At 38.6% G+C, this 23,893-nt stretch overlaps 1 protein-coding gene across 1 annotated transcript in view; it reads right to left on the bottom strand.

Moving 5' to 3' along the window:
- Window positions 1–23,826, bottom strand: part of SYBU (syntabulin) — a 46,694-nt gene extending 22,868 nt beyond the window's left edge. The window contains exons 1-2 of the mRNA XM_026064226.1: window positions 23,624–23,826; window positions 9,982–10,179 (exon numbers count right to left, since the gene is read on the bottom strand). Of these exons, the coding sequence (XP_025920011.1) occupies window positions 9,982–10,048 (67 nt within the window). The 5' untranslated portion in view covers window positions 10,049–10,179; window positions 23,624–23,826. The remainder of the gene's footprint in view (window positions 1–9,981; window positions 10,180–23,623) is intronic.
- Window positions 23,827–23,893: the final 67 nt, after the last annotated feature.

Below are 23,893 nucleotides of genomic sequence, written 5' to 3'. Positions count from 1 at the left end.
CTGCAATTTAAAAGCAGAGCACAAAAAAAAAAAATTCTCCTAAGGGAAGATTCCTAATGGCCTCTTATGTATGCACAGTATTTCTTTAYGTGTAGGTGAAGCAGGCTGAAAACCACAGAAAACAGCCAGGAGGAACAGGAAAATTCACTGGAGTAAATACACAAATTGCATAGCATGTTCTGGCTCTTACATCTTTTAGAGCAAATACTGAGTTTGTGCAGTGTGTATGGCATCAATTTCTTTTTTTTTTCTTTTTTCTTTTTTTTTTGGCAGGGGACCTCATACTCCATTCTGGATTAACAGAGGGTAGAAAATCTGCYTGGATATATAAGATTTTTTTTTGACTAAAACTGACAGCTGTTGCCATCTTCCATACCTGCCTCAACGCTGAACCCTAAACCCCAGGGCCATTCTTATGCTGGGACTCAGCTGCYGCCTGTTCCTGATGCAGGACCATGTCCCAGACCTTCTTAGGAGACCTGCCCCAAAAGGCATTTGGAGCTGAAAGATGATGTGATGGCACATGTGTCTCATCCTATGCAGCAGCCTGGTGGCTGTGGCACTCCCTGTAAAAGTCCCATATCTGAAACCTGTGGAAGCTGGAGCCCAGCCCTCCCATGGTCAGAGAGCAACTTTAAGGACCAGTGTGCAGAGCACCCTAGAGTGAGAGTCTCCCATTAAAGATGGATGTCCCATTTTATGTAAATCTAGAGCAATATGGGGATAATTAATGGGCCAGAGAAAGGGGTTATGGTGTGCGTTTTGGGAACTCTGGCTCAAATCCCTGATAAAACAGTTACTTAATTACACAAAGTAGAACAGCTTCCATGGGAGACAGCTCCGTGAGTCCCCTCAGACTAGCAGCCTGGTGACTAGGGCACTCTTCTCACATGCGCTGAAGTCCATCGTCCAACAGAGGCAGAAACAGATTCTAAATATAAGCTTCTTTCCCCTCTCCCTTACTGAATTAGGCAACAGGGGTCTCTATTTTTTGTGAGAAAGGACATAGGTACCAAGTTCCAGAAGATGATTTGTGCCCATGACTCTTGATTGTGGGTGGTCTGTACCTCCAGCCCAGCATTCAGCAGTTACTTATCTTTTGATAGGTGGGGTTTAGGCCTCTGCCCTTTACTTAATATCTCCTCCAGAAAAAAAAAAATAAAATAAAATAAAAAAATCTGTGTTTTCCTTTGCTGCTTGCTGGCTTCTTTATCAGATATGTGTTTGTCACTGTCATGTCTGGGCACTTGGTGTGCCCTGGGAATCTTCTGAGCAATAAGAGATGCATGTTTTGAGTCTACTTCCCAACCACTAACTGCTTTTGCGTCTACTAAGCAGCACCTGAAAGGGTTTTTAGAAGGTGATGAATCCTAAAATTTGTGATGCAGAATTAAAAAATTGTTTTTTTTTTCAGGCCAATTTAATGTAATAGGAACTTGCATATACAGATTCAAAAATATGGAACACTTTGAAGTCAAAACACTCTATATAGCTGCTACTTCATCCGTTCATGTTTGAAAGAAGTACTTGGCTATTTGAACATGTTGTCCACAGCAATACAAGGAAATTTGTTTAAATTCAAAGTTTATATCTAATATATATAACCTCCCCCCCAAAACAGTGATATAGTAACATTGTTTTTAAAACTTTACAACAGTCTTTTGCTCAAAATATTTATCTATCAGAGTTACAAAGCACTTTTTTCACTTCAGTAGAATTTATTTGGGTTAGCTCCTAAAAATACTTCAACATTGCAATGTCGAACTCCTAGGTGTCCTGCTGACTAATGAAATTCTCAGTGCAAAATCAGACACAGAATTACCCTATGTAATATTGGCACCTGAGGCAGTGGTCCTCAGAAACAGGACAAACGGCAAATGTTTAAGCTTATCAGGGATGAACAGAAGAGGAAAAGGCACCTAATTAGACCTATTGACCTAAATACAGATAGGCATCAACTTCCAAGCATGTTCTTCAATCACAAGCCTCATTCTGCAACTAAATACCTAAGACTGACCTTCCTTTCTGTTAAAAAAACAGGCATAAAAAAAAAAGTCTGAGCTTGACTCCAATAAGGACTAACAGCACAGCTGTCGGAGACCTCTTGTAGGATACAGGAGACATAGGTGGGAATTGTCTCACTAACTGGAGATGTCTCTAATGTAGGCACCTATATCTGGGCCAACGTTTAGGCAATGGAATTTTAATCGGTATAATCAGAGAGTGCAGTTCATTCATCTTCTCTTAAAGTAAATGTTTATAGTTGGTCAGAAAAATTGCACACTAGCTTCACTGATTTTATTACTTTTATCTCCTTTGAACCAAAACAGGACCTTAGTCAAATTGCTCAAGCAGAGACAACTACAACTACATTACAGATGTGAAGGTCAGGCCAGACAAATTACAGCCCATCGCAGCTCTGCCTGGTTTGGCTCAGGACCACAAGCTCCCATCTCCCTCACCTCCGAAACAGCCCCCATAATCACCAGAAGAGAAAATGACAGATTCACCTGTAAAGCTGTCCCACTTTCGGTAAGCAGTTCAAGTCACTGGACCAGAGAAAGCCAGTCAGGCCCCATCTGTAGTCCGGACCAAAAAATAATCTAAGGAGAGCTGTAGATTCAAACCTCACCTCTTCCTGAATCACTCATGTTCAGTGAGTTACGCGAGACAGGCGATCCCCACCAGGATCTCCTGGCTCTGCTGCACCTGTTGACCCAACTGAGCAGGACTCATTCCAGAACTGCCGTAGTGACGACAGTTGTTTCGGAACGTGCAGGAGGACRAGGAGCAAACGGCAAAGACGAGACACACAGTTGGCCTCCACGGCACTGCATGGTGATCTACTGAGGTTTAAAGCAGCAACTGCTACRACACGTAAAGCCCTCACAGGGTGATACTATCCATGCTCAGTCCTAAGATGTAAGATCTGAGAATAGCACAGACTTGTACCAGAACACTGCATCTTTCCTTCTGAAGGGAGATATGTGTATTTTAATCTCCCTGTGAAGTATACGCTCGTACTGTTGTAGCCATGGAGACAGAGTCTTTAATAACTCCCTGTGCTAGCAGGTCAAGTAAGCAAATCTACACAGCTCCATAGCAACTGACGGGAAATTAAAACGGATCCTGTCAGTAAAATATGCAGGAGGGCTCAGTGCATACAGATATATTATCTGGAAACACTTTTATTTTAAAAAAAAAATCAGCAGCAGCTATTTTGAGTAGGCCCAAAACGAAGAGCCAGGAAAAGGGAGAAAAGTAAACAAGAGAAAGGTCAAAAACTGCCACAGCTGTATTTATTAGATTCTGTGTCAGAAAAGATCTCAAACATTATTGTCCCCCCAAAAATTATGAAGGCCACATATAAAAAAGGGAAAATAGTGACATAAAATTCTACAGGAAATAAATTTTGCATACCATTAGATTTGAATGTTAGGATGGGTATGATGTCTGCCGTTGGTCTGCTATCAGATATGGTACAGAAGCAAAACAAGGCATGTACTTATATCCAAGGCAGATGACATATATACTCAAGCACCCCCTCCCTTCTTATTGCCAAGATGATGTTCTAAAAAGCAGATGGAAAGCCTTCTAGAAGCACAAGTAGTTGACCGCTGCATATCTGTTCTTTTCCAAATATTGAGTTGCTTAAAAAAATCTAGTGCTCAAGTTAAAGCCATCCTTATCAAGTTTAAGTTACCTGGTGAACCTGGGCTTTGCTCTTCCTGTTTTCACTTGCAAACTCTTCTGTACTATTCAGAGAACTTATGCTTTACACTTATAAATAAACACAGCCACATCAAAATATTATTTATTATTAAATACTTTAAGAAGAGACAAAAGAAGAGTCTTACTTATGGTCACAGGCAAAATATTCCATCATTTGTTATCAATTTACTTCACTCGAGCTATCTTCAGAACTTTTTTTTTTGTAAGATTAAGTATTTAAGTTACACTGAATCAGATCTAGCTCATCTCCTAATTTCAGTATTCATATACATTTGATACCAGCCACGTATTTAATTATTTGAATACTCCCAGGAATGAAGGCACCCATCTTCTCATCTTCACTGCACATGTAAAGTGACTGATTGCAGGATGGGAGCATAGTGTACTCTGATTAAACCCTGCATTTACAACTGGATTAATTGTTCTTTGACGTACTCTTGCTCTTAATTATCCCTCCTTCAACAAAAGCGCAGTCTTGGAATGAGGGTTATAAAGTACTGCTAAATAAGTGACAGCAGAAAGAGAGATACATTATACTGAGTTTTTGTCATCAGCCTCACTTTTGTACGAAGCTGCTTTTAAAATGAAGCATACCAATTTATTTTCGGGATCAGTCAACGCAAATTGTTTTCACCAAATACATACCTTTGTTGTTGTTTTATCTTTAAAACAAACAGGGTGACTTTGCCTTAGAATATAGCTACATATATATTACACCAGCAGCATTTTAAAAGGCATTTCAACCTAAGAGGTAAAAGTACAACTTATAGTTGTAAAGAACAATGAATCTTTTTGCATGACACTGGCTCTGTTCAAGTTAGCACATTCTGTACCTTTGTTCCTGTATTCTGCACCTTTGTTCCTGAACAACGGGAATAACAGTTCCCACAGTTTGCAGAAATTCAGTGCAGAGAACGAACAAAAGCTATGTGAATACAAGATACAATGTTGTTGTACAAATGAGTCAATAAAACATCTGTCTAATATTTTATCAGTCTTTCCCAAGATAAAACAAAGAAAATCCTGTCACTGCATGCATCTGCAATCAGAAAGGTAAAGTTCTTCAGAGCAAACTGTATTTCCAAAACTACCTCTAAGACAATCCTCTCCCAGATCTTATACATGAACTGATCTGTTTTTAAGTGAAGCATACAGATAAATGTTTGAGTCAGATATTATTATTCCCACAATATCTTACTGAACTGAGGTACTGGGATGATAAAGGACCCGCAAAATTATAAAGCCAGGTCTYAGTAATATAAGCTAAATCAGCAAATTTATGTTTATGACAACCAAATAAGGTGACTTTGCCATTAGAATACAGATACGTCTAGATATATGCAAGCAATATGGATGATCTTATCTGTTAATTTTACATTAATGGATTAACTGGTCACTACTCTTGCCGTGCACAAGATGAGCCCAAGAACAAGTTCCTGGTCACTCAGTATCCTGGGAATCTAATGCCAGTAATCTGGGAATCTAATCTAATGCCCACGTGCCAGACCAAAAGAAAAAAAAAAATAACAGCAGGAAGAACAGTACGGTTTAACAGCTAGATTTGCATTTCTTGTCTAATCTGTCTGGCTTATCTACTTCTAACTACAATATTCCCAAATGCCCAGGGAAATCATCTTCCTTGTCTCCTTTTTGTTAACTTTGCTCAGCTCTAAAGCTAATTAAAAAGCATCCCTGCCTTTTCAGTGCTCACAATCAATTTAAGGCCAATACAGGTTGCTCTACCTGTCACTTCTAAAAACCCTAACAGTCCGAACACTTTCAAAGATTAATCTGTTCAGACTGGGACATCCTACCCCAAGATTTATTCACTTATGACTTGAGAAGTATACCAGGAAGAAGTGGAAAAGACCATAATGGCAGCATGTGCTGAGTACGACTTTACTTACTATGACTGAAAGTTAAATGACATTTTTAATCAGTGATTGTTAAGATGACTTTACTTATTCTTTCATTTCTACGAACTCAGATATGAAAGTACACAGATGTTAAATACAGAGAAGGAAGATCACAAAGCACGTACTGCAATGACTGAACAACAGATCTGGGCAATGCTCTACGTAAAGGAATAAAAGCCTAGGCAACAGAGGTAGGTGCTCTAAGTGGTTAAAGCCTCTGAGATTTTCCTATTAATTTGAAGAATGAAGCTTTAATGTCTGAATTCTAAATGACTACCATTCCTGAAATGTAATCCATTGCAGTTCAACTGCAGTATAATCCAACGTGTTACTATTTTAGCCAGATTCAGTAATAGATGGCCAAATGTTTTATCAGAGTGAAAGAGAACTTTTCTGTATAGTCTGCTGCTGCCTGGGGTGGTTATTACTTAACAGAGCTGTGAATGATGAACAGCCAGGCTTTAAAGAACTCTGGGGCTGTCCTTAACTGCTGCTCATCTAGGATTCCTTTAATGCTGTGGTGTTTAATCTTTACTCTGCAAGCCCATAAAGGTCTGAAAGCAGTTATTTTAACAGRTCTGGGACAGTCTTAATGTCTCAAGTCTTAATGATTTCACATGAAACTTTAGCCTTTCAATGGACTCAGAGATAGCTCCAACACAAACCTCACTCAGATCATTCAGTAAACTGGACTGAGGCTGCCCATGACACCAAAAGCAGGAAAGTGAAGMCCAGAACTCCTGCCAGAAATGCTGAACACAGTCAGTTGATCAGGTGCCATTCTAGAATTACAGACATTTAAAACCACATAGAGCTTTGTGTTGCTTTAAGCTTACAAGCCTTTTAAAAGTTATTGACACAACTCACGCCTGAGATTCCTTTCTTTATTCATGTTTCTCTGTAAGTTTATCATGAATTTCTAGCTTACTCCGAGCATTCTTATRGAAGTCAAAAAATAAGAGGAGAAAGACTGTCAGAGAAAGCAAAGTAGTTCCCACTATCTTTAATAAGATTTGGACATCAGCTGCGGGAATGAGAACCTATGGAATCCCATCCATAGAATTAGAACAAAATTGTGAATATGTAGAAGTGCTCATATTCCTATCTACACATTTACAGAAACTAAAGGTTTCAGTACAGCACCTYGAGACAAAAGTAGCACTACTGTTAATCAAATATTCTATATATCTTTCTGCTGGGGCCATTTTCTGCAACAAATTTTGTTGCTTTCAATACTGCAAAAATGAATCACATCCAAGAGAGGGATCCTTTCTGAAATCCTGAAATTAAAAGGCTCATAACTTTTTACTGGAGTGGATGTTATATTTATTCCATAATGTWCTTGTCCTCTCCATCCTTACTAGGGAAAGCAGGGACAGATTTTAAGCCAATGCTAAGTAATAAACAGCTAAACAGTAATAAAATAGTTTGGTCTTTTCAACTCATTTTAAAATTTATTTTGAAATTCATCTATAACATTGCTGTGATCCACATTTAATGCAGAATAAAAATATTACCAGCTATCACAAATGAATAACATTTCTGTGATTATAAAACTTTCAGAGGTTTAGCAAGATGCAGCAATAATGCATTCTAGGATTAAGTATGGTTCACTATGCAGACATCATAAATTATGAATGATACTCCAAATCTAGTGTGTTATTACTTTGAGAGCTGAATATGACTTAGATCCATTTAATGATGTCTTAGGCTGTTAGAGAAAAGAAAGCTATGCTGTAATTTATATTTTTAAGCATGGAAAAGAAAGATGAAGTGATATTGCTAGAGTAGCAAAAAACAYTGGAGCTTGGGAACAGCTTAAAAGAGTCCCAAGGGTTCAATCTCAGTGCTATCCCACTCTGACATTTCCTGAATTATCTAAATATTTGTGTGAGTGTTACTTCTGAGATTCAGCATGTTCCAAGAAAACAACACTGGAAACAGATAAATTTTCAGTAAAATGGCAGGCAGTTTGAAGGTGCACACTGATTTAAGCACTCGCCTACAGAACTGTAGCACAGGTCAGACTCTGTAAAAGAGAGTGGTGTACTGAATGTTTGTCTTTTATATTTGGCTCCTGCTATGCAGTCATTATTACCAGACCTTTCTAGATAAATACTATGCCAAGATTATATTCATAAATCAGCAAAGATTTTTGGTAGAGAGAAAGGTTCTATGCACAGATATTTTGTGCACAATTCTTTGAGGTATCCAGAAGCAGTTATGTAATGGCATGGATGTATTTCTGCTTTCTCCTCCCACAGCCCACTTCCCTTCTATTGCTCCCCTGTTATTCCCTCCATGTTTTGCTAAATTTTAGTGACTTCTCTTTGTACAAGGACTATATCTTTCTGACTGGGTCACCTGTCAGGGCCACTTGTGCATTCATGCACAGAAAGGTCATAACGAATGGAATGGATCCACTTGAAACCAAGAGATAGGAAAGGRAGAGAATTACATTAATCCCTGTGGACCAAAACGAAGAAAACAAACCCCAGCTACCTCCTGGCTTCCTTTCCATTTCAGGAATGCCCTTCTCTTGTGTTAGCTCATATTGACTAGAATGTGATTTTTGACAACTTTACACTAGAAAAGGCATGAGATAATTGGTAGGAGAAACTTTGAAGTACGTTGAGGTGACTGTATATCAGACCTATTATAAATCAGCACTACTTCCTGCTCTGAGAGTTTTGATAGATCCCATGAATGATATGCTTGAACTCCAGAGATAATTTTTCAACCTTAGAGATTAATCAATAAAGAGGTACTAACAGCTACAGAATGGTCAACCTACAAGAACAGAGCAATATTAAAAGGAAGTGACACAGATGACAAATTAGAGCTTCAAAATGAATGGGTGAGAATGTCAGTATATCAAGCTGCCCAAAGAATTTCATAAAGCCAAGTTGCCTTTGACTTAGCYGGATTGATTGACTTTTTTTTTTTCCTCCATCTGAAGTATATTAAAATTCTACTCAAGATTGCCTTTGTTTCCCCCTTTCAGCATTTCAACTTTGATCTAGTGTAATAATTGAAAACAATGAAGTTACTTAATGAGAAAAGTGCATAGCTCTCTTCCATGAGTATAGCACCACTTAGCAGAATAAACTTTCAAAATCCTCTACTCACATTTTCTTAGGTTACAACTGTATTCACATACAAACTGGTTGTGAAAGTCATGCTTGCAGATTTGACTGCCGTATATTATGTCCACTTCATTCCACCTTCATTAGATTCCTTGATTTAAGTGGAACAGAAAACAAGACTTGCAAAAATATAATCAATAGTCCATTCTGCAGAGTAATGGGAGACTGGGAACACCTAGTTAGTATTGGTACTATGAAATAAACCGAAGAACTTTCCAGGGTTAGTGATAAGTTATATCCAGTTAGCCCTTTCAATGACAAAGATAGTGAAATATTTTTGTGACAGATTCTCCACTGTTCTTGATTCCAGAAACATGGTGATGGAAAATCTGAGCTGACTCCAAATGAAAATAGCAAAATTGTTTCCAGAGGTGAAATGGCCCTAGAAACAGTACAGTCATGAAGTACCTGAGCTAACAAACCATGTTGATTCCAGCTGGCTCTGCACAGGGTCAAAACACCCTCTCTGGAACCATGATTAATTAAATAACAGCCCAAATATCCTGCCCATTTGTAATCCAGAGCTGACTGTACATGAATCACAAAAATGTTTTATATCTGCTCATTAAAATTACACTGGTTTATGAAACCCCAGGATATTTAGTCTTGGATGTGTGACAAGCAGGTGCTGATATAACTGGTGGTCCAAGGTGGCTCATTAGCCTGAGGCAATATGACATGTTCTTGATTCAGACAAAGCACTATGGATCTACGTCTGCATAAGTCCCACATTTAGACTAGCCCTCATCTTGCCTTGGTTTGAAATATAGTATCCCCAGAACCATCACAGCTTGGTAACAYAAACTTTAGGCAGGATCTAACCATAAATCTAACACCATATAACTGTAATTCTTTGTTTTGATAGTAAGAGTCATCTGTCTTTGCCCAGTGAAATACACGTGAAATTATCATGGAACAGTGGAAAATCCAATTCAGTTGTTATTTGACATCACCATCTAGCCTCATAAAAGAAAGTGAAGATATCAATTAATTATATTTCCATGAAAAAAGTCATACTTATACTGTTTTCAAACCTTGCAGGTGGTTCCACAGAAAGAACCCAACTATATACTATCAATATTAGTCGTATCACATGTAGCACAACACAATGTATCTAAACACCTGTAGCTACAYTAGTCTGTTAAAGAGCGTAATTAAAGAAATGAAAGGAGCTATGATATACTTACCAGGCTTTACAAGGCTTGTCTTTGTCTCCTTCTTATATCGAGCCACCTGCAGGTTTCCTTCACTCATTGTCCCTGCATGAAATTTCTTTCTGGTGAAGTCTCCATCACTACCAGTGCAAAAACTGATTGGACTATTTCCAGCATCAGAAGGAGTCTTAACTGGAGATACTGACTGGCTACTAGGACAACCAGTGTCATCTGAAAAGAAAAGGGAAAACACCAGAATTTCTAACTAGTAAGTACATGAAGTTGGCAGAACAAAAAAAAAGTGTCTGTGTTACAGCACTGGACTACAGCCCTTCACAACCAGAAACAGTTATCTGATCTATGTAACCTTGACTCTGAAACTTGATGGGGCCCTCATTTACATTAGCTTCTCCCATTTTGTGAAAAAGTGCCGGATACCTTATGGCAGACTAAAATRGTAAATGCTTGTTTCAGTAAGTCTGACAAAATGCAAAATCAGAGGTTACATAATGAAAAATGAGATCCAAGATAAACTTTTGACTTAGCAAGGTAAGGGAATATTATGGCACGAATGTTAAGAAATACACATAAGAATGACCTGCATCACTGTGTGCATACTGGACAAAAAGCAAGCATGGGCCACACACTTCCCTTCAAGATATGTTCCTATCTGAACCACAACAGAGTAATCAACACTTTATATGCACAAAGTGAAGATTTTCATTTAACTGAAAATGATAAAGGTTTCTTAAAATTGTTTTTTTCTTTCAAAGAAACTGTGGTCACAGAGCTCTTTCATTCATAACAAGTGGATRTGTGTATTTTAGTTCTAAAAAGGGTATACGAGGCACTGTTTTTGTTTAAAGCGGAATTATTTTGAGGAAATACCAGTGCTACATGATATCAGCATTCATCTCTTGGAATAAACCATAATTTTTAAGCTCCAGGAATACAAACTCTCAAACTCCTAGTAATAAATTACAAAGTAAAAAGTCAGAGTCAAGATAAAATCCGCGTACCAAAAAAGCCTTCATCTAAATCCCTCCAGAGTAATCATATCTTCTGTAATAGTCACAGTGGTTTTAAAGATACATAACAAAAACAAACAAGCTACACCGGGAAGCATTGAATATTTACTCTCCTGGAGAAAAGTAATTGTTTACTCTTTCCCAGGACTAAGCAGAAGCCGCAATCTTAACTGTGCAGTTGTACTCTGTTCCCAGTATCTTTACATAATATGAAGCTCCAGGTACCTGCAACCGAACCAAATAATTTGCATGACCATATTTCACTTACCACTTCCATCCTATTCATAATTCAGTTCAAGCCTGATGTTGCAACGAGCTTTGCGGACAGGCTGAAGTCAGTATATGACTGCAGCTTTATGAGGTAAAGGGACACTCCGTAACTCCATGCACCATCCCCTCCCTCCCAAAGAGAAGCTTTTGCTATTAACTGTTGCTCCCTCAATACAATTAAACAAACTCAACCTTTCCCGAGAAACAGGTTTTCCCTGGTTACCCTACCTTGCCAAATGCTCTCATGTCTCCACCTCTTTGTTCACATGACGACCTTCTGCATTCTGATACTCATTTCTCCATATTCTTCCTCTAATTCTCAGCAAATTATCTCAAAGTGCTGATTATCCAATGCAGGTTATACACGTAAATATATAATAGTAGCCAATAGTCTGGGATATTTCTACTGAGGCTTGCACAAATTTATAGAAATAATGTCAAGCCAAGAGGGCAGCCAAACCTACTCTAAGAATTATCTCCAGGGCACAAAGGCAAATAACGGTGCAAAGCACCTAATCCAACTTAATCATATTTGATTCCTTCAGCTCAATTAAGCCTACAAGGATCTCCTTTGGACATGTTGCTGCTATTCTGCAACTCAGAATTAGTTCCTTGAAAAATAATGGGGAAGGGAAGACTGCTACTAAGGTTTTCAGTCCATCCCCACATTCACCCTGACTAAAGCGGGATTGTTCCCCACATGATTTTAGTTTACTCTTCATCTTTCTCATTCATATCAACATCACAATATAATGCAACACAGAGAAGAGAAAAGAAGGCAGTTTCTTCCCAGATCAGTGCCCATTTCCCTTTGTTAAGGGTTCAGTATTCTCTTCTACAGGCTGAATGAATATTATCTACAGGACTCTGGATCTACAACACTGCTGAGCAAGGTTTTGAATTATGAACAACTTCTTTAGCTAAGTCCAAAGAGTCTTCTCTTCAGAAGTGCACAAACATTTATAATCAACTATATTTAGAAAAAAGTGCATGTTCATGGAGTTCATTGTTTCATACGACCTTTCAATTTAGACATTTCTCTATGTGATATTACTTTCAAAACTTTGTGTAAAAAAAAAAAGCAAGAAACCATTTACTTCATCTCTCCACCAATAAAGTCACTCCAATAGCTGGACAGGTTCTCTTGACCTTACAGATGCATTTTATATGGTAGACTTTATGTACAAATAACTCCAAAGCTACAGGGATGCTACATGGAAGAACCTCGGGAGCTGATAAAATCTTGTTAAAAAGGTTTAGTTAGAAACAATGAAAATCTAAACTACAGCTTTAAGAATTAGGGCACTGAAAACAAATGTATAAAACTAATTGAGATAAAAAAATAGAGTAGCAAAATAAAGCATTCAAAAATAAATATTTTAATGACCAAACAGTTAACATTGCCTCTGATACTGCACCAATGACATTGTATAATCAGATTTTGACATATATACATATACACATACTATATATATGTATATAACCTCATTGTACGCTTAAGGACTGCAGCTTTCATTGCAACAGGGCATTTATTAAAGGAATAAAATGAACCTGGCATAAAGAACAACAGGTCTTCTCTGCTCATATAATGYGACCTTTAGACCTGCCAGTAACCAGCTAAGCATTTCCACTCCAGCTGAAGTAAATGAACGATATTATTGTACTCCTTTTTCCTCTGATCATTTGTTATTTTTAATATAATGGATAACTTCTTCTACCTGACATGAACCAGAAATACAAACAAAATTAGAATTTTTCTAAATCTAGGGTATGCTGCCAAAGAAACATTTTACCATGCATGTAAATACCAGCTTTTCATGGTGCCTTTTGAAGAATCAAAATGCTTACTACCACAGAAAGGAAGAGCTGCATATGAAAAACCACAGTTCATCACCAAGGGCAAGAAAGCCTCTGCTGTAAACTGGAGGGATACACCTCTCAATCAACTTGCAGCTGACCACTCTGTTACAAGAAAAAATAATGGTAAACACTGAGGTGCCACCCAACTGTTCAATGCAAGTCAAACTGCCAACACTTGTCTTCATTTTTTCCCTACTACTGAAGCCTTAAAGGGTTATTTATTTATCTAAAATGTTAATATTGTAGCTGAATTTCCTGCAGAACAGCAGCACATAAAACCTCCATGCAAAGTTTCTGCCTCTAGAAAGGGTGAGCCTCACTGCACATCAAACTGATAGAGCCAGCTTCCATCCCACACATGGGCTTAGATAACCAGGCTTAAAAAGGGTTTGATCTAAAACTGCTCACTGCCAAAGCATACAACACTTCTTTCATAAGAGAAGGAATGCAACTGAGATAGTCTGAGTTTAATATTTGCCACATATATACGTACATACATGTATATACACATATATATAGGTCTCTCCAAAACCCTAACAATTCTGAGGGAAAGAGGTGAAAGCCTCAAACTGCCTAGATAAGGAAAAGATATTCAAGATAAGGAATCTATTTCCAAAGTGGGTAATGGGGAACAGAAGCAGATGAGCCCAAAATTCCCCAAAGGAATCTACCTTCTGCTGAACACATGACGTGAATGCAGTCAGATAAGGATTCAGTCTTGTAATTCAGCCCCAGTAAGGATGTCAGGCCAAGACTTCTCAGGAATTCTATACATATACCTGACTTACTTCCACAGGCATATGGGTATTAGGAAGATAGAGAGAAAGCTGGCAAAATCTGCTATGAAAGTCACTACTTCTGATTGTCCTGTATGATTTACTTGACAGAGAAAAATACAAAAATAACATGCAACTTCCATTGCTTTCTTAGCTATATCCATGGTGCTTTCTTTCACACTGGCCTTCTAAGAATGCTCTGGAACTGAAATTTCACTTTGAACATCAGCTGGATTTCATCACTGAAACTCTATGTCTAACTCCTCTCCCAGATCAGATACACTTGCCAAATTTCAAAGCCAAGAATGGGAGAGTGTCTTGTCAAACAAACAGGATCAGATAGGAAAGTCGCTCAGAGTACTGCGACATTTGTATTCACAGACTAACTTTCAAATATTAAAGTCAAAGAATAAACAGTTTCAAAGGTAGTAACACTCTAACCATATAATTCATAGACCTAAAGGCCATAAGTGGTGACATGATAATCTCTGATTTTCCCTGCACAGAGGCTTTAGAATTTTCACTAGCATATGCTCAGAGCCTTCTTCAGGAAAACACTGCCTTTTTCTCCTGAAGACTTCAAGTAATACTGAATATAAACCCTTCTTCCTTAATCCATCCAAATAATTAATTATGCTATCTCTGTGGAATCACCATCTTATTTCTACTTTCACTCCTAGCTTTCAGATTTAGTTATGCACTTTTATGAGTCTGAACTGTCTGTCCCCTAAATGATCTCTTTTCTTTTGTCACATTTTTKTTTTCCCTTGATCAATGTTCAAACTGTGTGTAATTTGTACTTCCTCTGTGAAATGTGGATTCCAGAATTAAACACAGAATTCTAGTAGAGGTATCAATTCAGTGTACTAAGGCATAAATAATTTCTGTAATTTTACCTGATATTCCGCTTTGTCTACATCCTAGGATCTATTAGTCTTTGTAGTCATGGCTCTGCCACRCTGTCGTTATTTACAGTGAACTATCAAGTGTATTTCAGAACTTCCCAGGAAAATCTCCCATTCCACTGGTCTACCCAGCATTTTTTGAGCTCATAAATGTTGCTTTGGTCTTCTTTTCATCAATGTTCTTGTAAGAGAGGAGTGTGTTATGTGTTAATGAAAGTTGATGACAGACACCAAAGGGTATGCACCACCTAAATTCTGTATGAAATTGAGAGAGAAAGACTCCTCAAGAGGATGAGTCAGAAGCAAAGACTATTCTAGGCTTCTCCAGGGAAGCCAAGTCATCCCACTATTCTGAATCACTGTCTGGAGGATCTTGCCTCTCTCCAYTGACTGTGTAAGGAGCCTAGGCAGTTATATCAATAAGGTGGAAGGGTTCACCCCTAAGCTGAAAAACGTCATTAACTAGAGAATTGCAATGTCATTCTGGAACAACTGGATAATCCTGAGGACCAGAGTAAGAGAGACAGGACGAAGTATAAAGTGAAAGGCCGAACATAAAAAGGCAGAGTTGGAGTATATTCACATTCACAACATTAAGTGCTAAATAGGTAGGAATCCAACGCCTGTCTAATTAAGGCATCCTGAATCACCTTCTGGAGGTACCCACATCTGCCCACTGACTATTTAGGGAGCATAGATTAAGGTAAGAAGTATGATTATTCTCCTCAGTTTTTATTTGTACTAAAATACCTCATTTTTTTTGCAGCCATTCCAATAGCTGATTTTAGCTACTCCATAAGATTAGTCATTTGCTACTAGCCATTTCTTTTGTCATCTGCAAAACAGCAAAGATTTTATAGTATCACTTAGACTGTTCACAAATAATTTCACTAAAAGTGGAACCCTAAAAATGCCACTAGTTTTCGGTCCTTCTCATCAATCCTAACTTCATTTTAAAGTTATATTTTAAGATCTAGGGGTTGGTATTTAATAAAATTAATCAGGATATCACGTGGTTCTAAGGCCAAGATATTGCGGGAAATTGAGCATACTAAATCAGAGTAGAAGAGCAACCAAAGCTGTAGTCTTGTCAAAAAAAGAAAAGATGTTTATTTGACAAGCCCTACTTTTATGAAATCCTGCTGCACAAATTAATTCCACATTTAATCTCTATGTCTCTGCAGACAGAACTTGAATTAACTATGCTCCATTTTGTCCAAGGCAGGYTAGCAGCTGTACAAATCCTTTTGGTAACCCAGAGAGGTTGTGCAGTCTCTGTCCTTGGAGGTTTTCAAGTTTTGGATATACAAAGCCATGGCTGACGTGACACAGTGCTGACAACAATTCTGCCCCCAAAAAGAGATTGGACTAAGTTATCTCCAAAGGTCCCTTACAACCAACAGTCCTACGATTCTACTTTTCTTCTACATTTTGTATATACACAAAGTTCTACAGTTCTACAGTTGCGAACCATTTTGTTTTTCCTTGGTCCATCTTTCAAGATGGAACTACTGATTTGAACGTTCCAGCCACAAAAACTAAGCCACTAAAGGTCAGTAAAATCAAGCCTAAACATCTTCAACTCCTTTTGATTGTTACTTGGATTCCTATCACTAGTACATACGCAATTTTTAAAAGCTATTCTTTACCAGCCCCTTTGTGCTTGCAGTCATCACATCCAGGAGCTGATCAGTCACCGCTTAAAATTCAGTGAGAGATCCTCTCCACTCACTCACAGCGCGGCACAAGCAGTAACAGGCTCGGACTTCGYAGAAGGGAGAGGAAGGTGAAAGAATTTACTCACTTCTAAATCTTGGGCATCTTTTACCAAGCAGTATTTCCCACAAATAAAGGCATCAGCTCTTGACATCTGACTGTACAATAGCTAAGTTACACTGAAACAGYGAGTTTTAATAGACTTTGGCAGCAAATGCTGCCTTTGCTAATCTTCCATCATTCTAGCTGACCATTTCACTAATAAGCAGGACTGACGTGAGTTCTGGGAAACCATCTGAAAAAAGCCTACATAATTGTGGTTACTGGCTCTGCCATTACATTTACAGCACAACTAATGGTATTAGTATAACAGAACAAAAGCAGCAAAGCTTACTAATAAAAATACCAATGAAAAATACTACTGTTGCTAGGAGCACACCATGATCAGGAATAGCATAGCTCCTAGAGGTTTTCATATCACATCATAGAAAACATTTGGATTTGTTTCAGATGATAAAGGACTGAAAAACCATTTGAAATTTTTAAGAAAAGTGCTAACTAAAGGGAGAGAGTTTTCAGCCTTGGGAGGAAAAAGTCTGAAAAAGAGACAAAGAAAGATCCTGGCTGTTTGGTGTTTTTTTTAAGCACATCTTTGAATATATCAAGTATAAGTAATATTACCCATTTCATATCAACATTATGTGAAATATATATACATACAGATGTATTTGTGTGTTTTAATTCCATTATGCAGCAAAGGAGGAAACCATAAGTTTCTTTGAATTTACCATTTTTGGAAATAAAAACCTTAAATAGACCACACAGAAATTTGTATCTGTTTCTCAAATAATATAAAATGTTACACTCCTTTTTTTTCCTCATACAGCTCTGGTATAATTCTGCCTCAGTGGCTGACAGCATATGACTGTGACCCTCACAGCTTCAACATCATCTCATAAGTTTGACCTGTTTGCTTCCTAATGTTGCTTGGAAACCATATATATTCAATCCACTGTTGTTTTATMCATATTTTGTGTACTTTTTTTTTCTTTCAACTGTCCCAAACCCCTGACTGGCACTAAGAGTCACTATAGGACCCACTTGTTGTATATGGTGAAGTATATAAAGTCAAAACACTGTTTCAAAATTTCAAGGACATATATTAACCCTACAAATGTAGGGTTAAAACAGGTCAAGCGTCTTTTAAAATATCAAGATTCTCTTTTAATACAACAAAATCAAAGACTTCTGATTAGATGAAGGCTTCATTTCCAGTACAAGTTGCAAGCTTTTTTTCAATAGGCATGACAATATTCCACTCAATAAAAATTTGCATTAAAACTACTTTAAAACAAAAGTATTTGGATTACACATTGGTGGCAAAGAAAATACAGCCCATAGCTTAGACTTAAGTCATCACTGTCATCATCATACATAGCCAGATGTGACAAACAGGGCACTAGAAAGGGTGAGGTACTAACTGYTCTCAGGACACAAGCCAACATTTGCCAGAGTCAACGGAAACTCTTCTGCTGACTTCAGGAGGCTCTGGACGAGGCTTTAAAGATTCACAGTGCTGACAGATGCACAAAAAGGTGACAACAAACATTCAAAAGGTCAAATGTTTTGGCTTCCAGATGCTGTTGTGTGGGGTAGGAACAAAAGGGTAGTTACTTAGTACGAAGGAATAAATAGCGCGGTTGAAAGGGAAGTAGGAAAAGGCCAAAAGTTGAGGAACAGGAAGGCTTTGCTTTTTAGTACCAAGACACTTTTCTAATTTCCATGTTTAAAATATATCTCTGCTATACAGAAAAAGAACTGGTGGTTAACAATATGAAAAATTATTGCCTATAAGTAGGTCCAACAGGAAATTCTCCAGGGAAACAGCAGTGAGAAAAGGAAGCATGTCACCAGAGTGTTGCCCTTACGCAAAAGCCGTATGTGAGTTTTTAAAAGTGGATTTTGTTTCAGTGTATTTTGGAAAGTATCACAGTGTTTGCTAACCTGCCTTGCAGAGTGCTATACTTGGATCCTGAGAACAAATTCAGAGTCGGAGAAGAGCTCTGCTTCAGAAGTTATTGTTTGAAACAATGGCATAAAGAACCATGGAAAAATGTAGCAGAAAAGACTGCAGAAAAGAGAAGCTAATGTATCAGATATTTCTTTGATTCAGTAACACAGAAAAAAATAACAAATCACTAAGGAAGTATTTAAACAAAGTACTTCTTCTTATGAAAAGAAACAATAAGAATGGGAGAGCTCACCATACATATATACGTATAAATATATATGTATATATTTACAAATACAAATAATCAGGGTAATTATTTTTAGCAATTTATATTAATTCTCTGGATTCAATCTTCTGAATTGTTAAAATACAGCAACTTCCTTTTCCTCTGTCTTTTTCTATGCAGAAACATATAGTTAAGTACACATGCTTTAACAGCGTCACCTCGAAGGCTAGCTGGTTTAAGATACCACCTGCTTCAGCGTTCTAGCCAGAAATTATTTACCAGAGTGACAGAAGGTACAGCATTTTGTCCAATAACATAGAGCTTCACTGCACCTGTACAGATTCCCCTCTCCTTTGATCTGTGCCTAGCAAGACAGGTAGTGCATTCACATTGATTTTAATAGGCCTGCGTAAAGCCTGCCTGCCTTTTTTGACAGATGCACTCTGAACTCAGCCTCAGCACCCATCACCAGCTGAGCCAATTGGAAAATAATCTCCAAGTGCAAGTGGACTATGTGGATGAATAACTGAGCAGGATACAGCAATAGAGAACTTCCTGCTGCAGTGTTTACACGGCAGAATTTACAATGTGGGCACATTATCAGAACGTATTTATTGTGCTATCCAAGCAAAGAATGAGGGAGGAAGATATTCAAATCTTCATACCAGAAAAAAAAAGGAGGTTATGAAATAAACACTGAACCCAGATCTTGAAATCTGAAAGCAAAGGTAACAACAACAATGACAACAAAAAGCTCAATTTTAAACTCGAAATCTATTTTTGAAAACTCTGCCAGAGTGAGTCATAATCATTCATATACAGAGATACTACTACTGTAGTACTGTGTAGTCTAGTTAAAAAAAAGAGATTTGCAGCTAAGCCTGAGAAAAGAGGAACATTTTGCTATTGGAATGAAACAGCTCCTCTAGCTCATGAACTTTTTTGCTGAACTGATTATGAAGTGCACAAGTGCTTCTTTTGAAGCTGCAGTCTCAGTTAACAAACCACTTCTGCACTGTCTCCAGAAATTCGGTAGGCTGGCTTCTGTAGAAAGGCTGAAGAAGAGGTTGAGCATTGTTAAAAAGGTAACGTCTAAGAACTCTTCTTCACCCCAAAGCCCAAACTGACTACCTCTTAATATTAAAAACTAAAAGGACTATTGAATACAGTGCCTCTAGACCAAACACTGTTTTCAATCCAACACGGCAATTTGCTTGATTTCAAAAGGATGTGTACACAAAAAATCAAGGATAACACCCCCCCCTAAGTATCGTATCCCTCACAAGGCAAATACTGTAGCTGAAATTACCAAAGGGAGCCTCATTCTTTCTCAGAGCAGCTGCTCAGACATGGATCTGTGACTGAATTATTTGTTTGTGATGTTTAAAAATGCACTTCCCTCCTGATTGACAAGGTAAGTGTGTCAAGCTGCTTCAAAGCCAAATGTAACCTATGACGAAAACATGCATGACATGGGGAAATACTCAGTAGCAGTCAAGCCAGATGAAGTTGCTGGAAGAATGTTTTCTCATAATTTGACATACGAGTTCTATGGCTGACRTCCAAACCAAAAGAGGGCAGAGGCTGAAGAAAGAGAAATGCTCCAGTATCAAATGACAAACAGCACCCCAGATGTGCTAAGATTTTAAAGGAGGATTATGCACAGTAAATACTGATGAAAAAAATTCAACTTGCCTACTTAATATTCAGAAAGCACCCATGTCCATTTGGCATAAACAAAGTATACTAAAAATATATTTTATCAAGAATATCACAAATAAAATAGATTAACAGACTCACCATGTTTCATATGGGCTTACAAAGCAAAACTGACACAAAGTCAGTTGTAAAAAAATTGACTAACACTATCACCCGAGTCTGACAGAGTGTCATACAAGACAACGGAGGAGCTGCTCGTTGTAGAACTTCTCTTCAGTGAGAAACTAGGAAGAAAAACTAAGCACCTTTCTCCTGCTGCTGAGTGGTATTTTTTTGCTGTTGTCACCATATTTACAGAATCATTACCGTTCCTGAAAGTTCTCAATCCATTTATTTTCCTGTCTTTTGCCTACCTAAACCAACATTAACATTACCTAGAAGACATCGGTGCTGTCATTTAAGAAGAGAAGAACTCAAAGCCTTCTGGTATGCATTGGGACCAGTGTAAGTACACCAGGAAAAGGAGCCAGCTCAAAAGCTCTAGGGAATCAAACAGGAGATATATATTTAGAAAAGACTGAGGAAGAAAAATCAATTCTATTTCRGGGAAAAAGGAATCTAACTATCATAACTGCTTGGTGTCAATACTAAAGGTAGATAGCAACTTTTCGAGAGAAGGACCAAGAAGAAAGGAATTATTCCAGGTGCCGATTCACACTATCTGCTGGTTATCAAGAACCTTTTGGAGTCTGAGGCTCACTACGGAGGTTACAGCAAAGGCATTTATCCACATGCTCATGAGCTCTTCACACCGCCACCACACTATCATCCATCATAGTATTCATTTGTTCACCTCTTCCAAATTTATTACTTGCTAACTTTAAACACACTTGCTGCACATGTCGCTTTTCAATTAAGATGTAAGTGCCTACCCAGGCGCATATAGCTCATAAGGGAGAGAAAGGTTAGAGGGCTGCAGCCCCTCCATTCACCTTTCCACTCAGCTCTTCCCCATCCTCTTCCCAGAAAAAGGCATCAGCAGCCATCTGCTGCTGCTGGGATATTTCAGCCTAAATTAGACATAGAAACATAAAGAATGGTCATAAACGAAAGACAGAAAAGAGACATCAGAGAATGAGAAAATCAAGTAAGTGACTGTTATTATACCTGCATCASAGCAAAAAAGCAAAACTTAGCAACAACAAAAATATCAAGACCCATAGGTGAGGCTTGGCTGATCCTTGGCTCAGTAAGTTTTGAAGACTATGGAAGTCAAACTGGGTATTGCACAACTGTATGAGTGCTTCACGTAGCAAAAGAATAGGCACAAAGCTGTTAGCATGGAAAAAATAGCAAAAGAACAGACTAAACCACAGCAGGTTTAGGATGATTTTTTTTCAGAGTAAAAGATGAATAAAAGGAAGTAAAAATATGAGCAGTTGTGCTTAGCAGAAAGGTTACGAGAATTGCATCATACTCATGAACACCTCTGTGCATGGTGCTTTAGAACTGCCAAACCAGGAGATCGGCTGCACCCAGAGTCAACACAGAGCTGCTGCTAGCCCTCGAGAAGTAGCTCATATAGTGTAGTGGAGCAGCAAGGAGCACTGTGGTAGACTATGCTGAATAGGTCTGAAGAGCACAATGCAAAACTGAAAAATATCATGAAAAAGAAACTTCAGTAACCAGGATAAAAGACTTGTCAACACAGAGAAAAAAAAAAAGATTCTGGAGAAAAAAAAAGGAGCCATTTTGGAGAGATCATAATAAAGAATGTATTTCTAGAAAGCATCAAAAGATTTTAATTATTTGTTTCTTTTGAGGGAACAGGCAAACTCAGATAAAAAAGGTTAGATGGAGGGATTCAAGAGGCATGGGAAAGAGACTTCAGCGTTCTTCCAACCTAAGTTGTTTGTTTAATGATAGCCATTGTTCATTAAGCAATAAATAACCTAACAGATCATTCCACTGAGTCTGTAAAATCTACCCAAGCTAAGAAAGAAATACTAGAATCAGGGAGGGATATTGTGTTCCTTATCTAGAAAAATTCACCGTTCTTGTACATAGTGTTAAATATATTGCTACTGATTAAAAGAAAAACAAAAAACAAAAAACAAAACTGATCCACTATAGCAAAGAAAAAAAAAGAGTATTTCTGGCTATATTCAGGAAAAGCTTTGGTAATTTAAAAACTTAATGAACAAATAGAAAGGAAGTTCAGGAACTTACTCTGCCATTTTAACTATTACAAAAATATTTGTTATAATTGAGATTTTTAATTAGATGAAGAACGTTATGTTCTCTACAATACCAACTATTACAACCAAATTTTTAATCACCAAAATATCTTTAAAATTGCCACATATATGCAGTGCCCAAGGAGTACATGACCTGACCCTCAAAGTACTTATCCAGGTGTGTAACATCATACACGAAGAAGAGTCCTATTGAACTGAAAGACTACTCACGGTTAGTAAGTAACTGAGTGGGTCACAGCTAGATGAGGGACCTAAACTATGTTAAACCCTACAGAGGGCAAATGTATATCATCAAACATTTGGTTTTCTCCCTGACATGAAGGGATATACTCTTTTTAAAGAGCAAATAACACTTCTGTGTTCTACAGTTGTAAATTGCAAGTTTATTTCTAAAACATCACCTTTCCCTTGCACTCTCTGTAGAGGAAACATCAGGCTCAGTTCACGTCTAGATAAATACTTTCCGGTAGCGGACTGAATTCTCAAACAACCAAAATTAACTTCAGTATAACAGTGGTGAAAACTTCACCTACAGATTTTGCTCCAATTCATGCATGGGAATCAACGTGAAATTCTAAAAACCAGAATGAGTCACAATATTTGACCCACATCTTAACGACAACCACCCTGTTTTACACAAATAGAGAGATTCTTTGGCTTAGGGGCTTTTCGAGCTTCCTCAAACAGGCGCTACAGCGTTCCAGGCAAACCCCTCTCTTTAAGCAGCTAGGCGGCCGCAGTAAAACCGCCAGCTTTCTAAGCAGCGGCTAGCAGCGCCTTCAGGCCTGAAACATCTGCCGTCGCTTACTGACACGTATCGAAACAGCAGACACGGGACCCCAGCGAGGAGCCGGTCGCTGCGCTCCTGCAGGCGCCCGGGCCGCGCAGCGCAGCGAGGCGGCGGCGCCCGGCGCGGGGCCCCGACGGCGGCGAGCGGCGGCGGCCGGCGGGCGCGGCCCCGCGTACCTGAGCAGAAGCTGTTGCTGCTGACGGTCCTGGCGGAGCCCCCCGAGGAGCTGGGCGGGTTGGACTCCCGGCTCTCCTCCTCCGAGAAGGGCGACTCGGAGGCGGGCGACACCTTCTGCTGCTGCTGCTGCTGCGGCGGCGGCTGCGGCCGCAGGACGAGGCGCGGAATGCGGCTGCGGGACACCTCCTTCTCCGGCTGCGCTTTCTGCTCCTTCTCCAAAAGCGAGCGCACCCCGGCGCCGTCAGGGCCGGCTGCCGGCGCGGCCCCGC

The sequence above is a fragment of the Apteryx rowi genome, unplaced genomic scaffold (assembly GCF_003343035.1).
Source record: "Apteryx rowi isolate R43461 unplaced genomic scaffold, aptRow1 scaffold_211, whole genome shotgun sequence".
NCBI classification, from domain to species: Eukaryota; Metazoa; Chordata; class Aves; order Apterygiformes; family Apterygidae; genus Apteryx; species Apteryx rowi.
The sequence above is the reverse complement of the archived record's forward strand: the minus strand, read 5'-3'. Positions and strand labels throughout refer to the sequence as shown.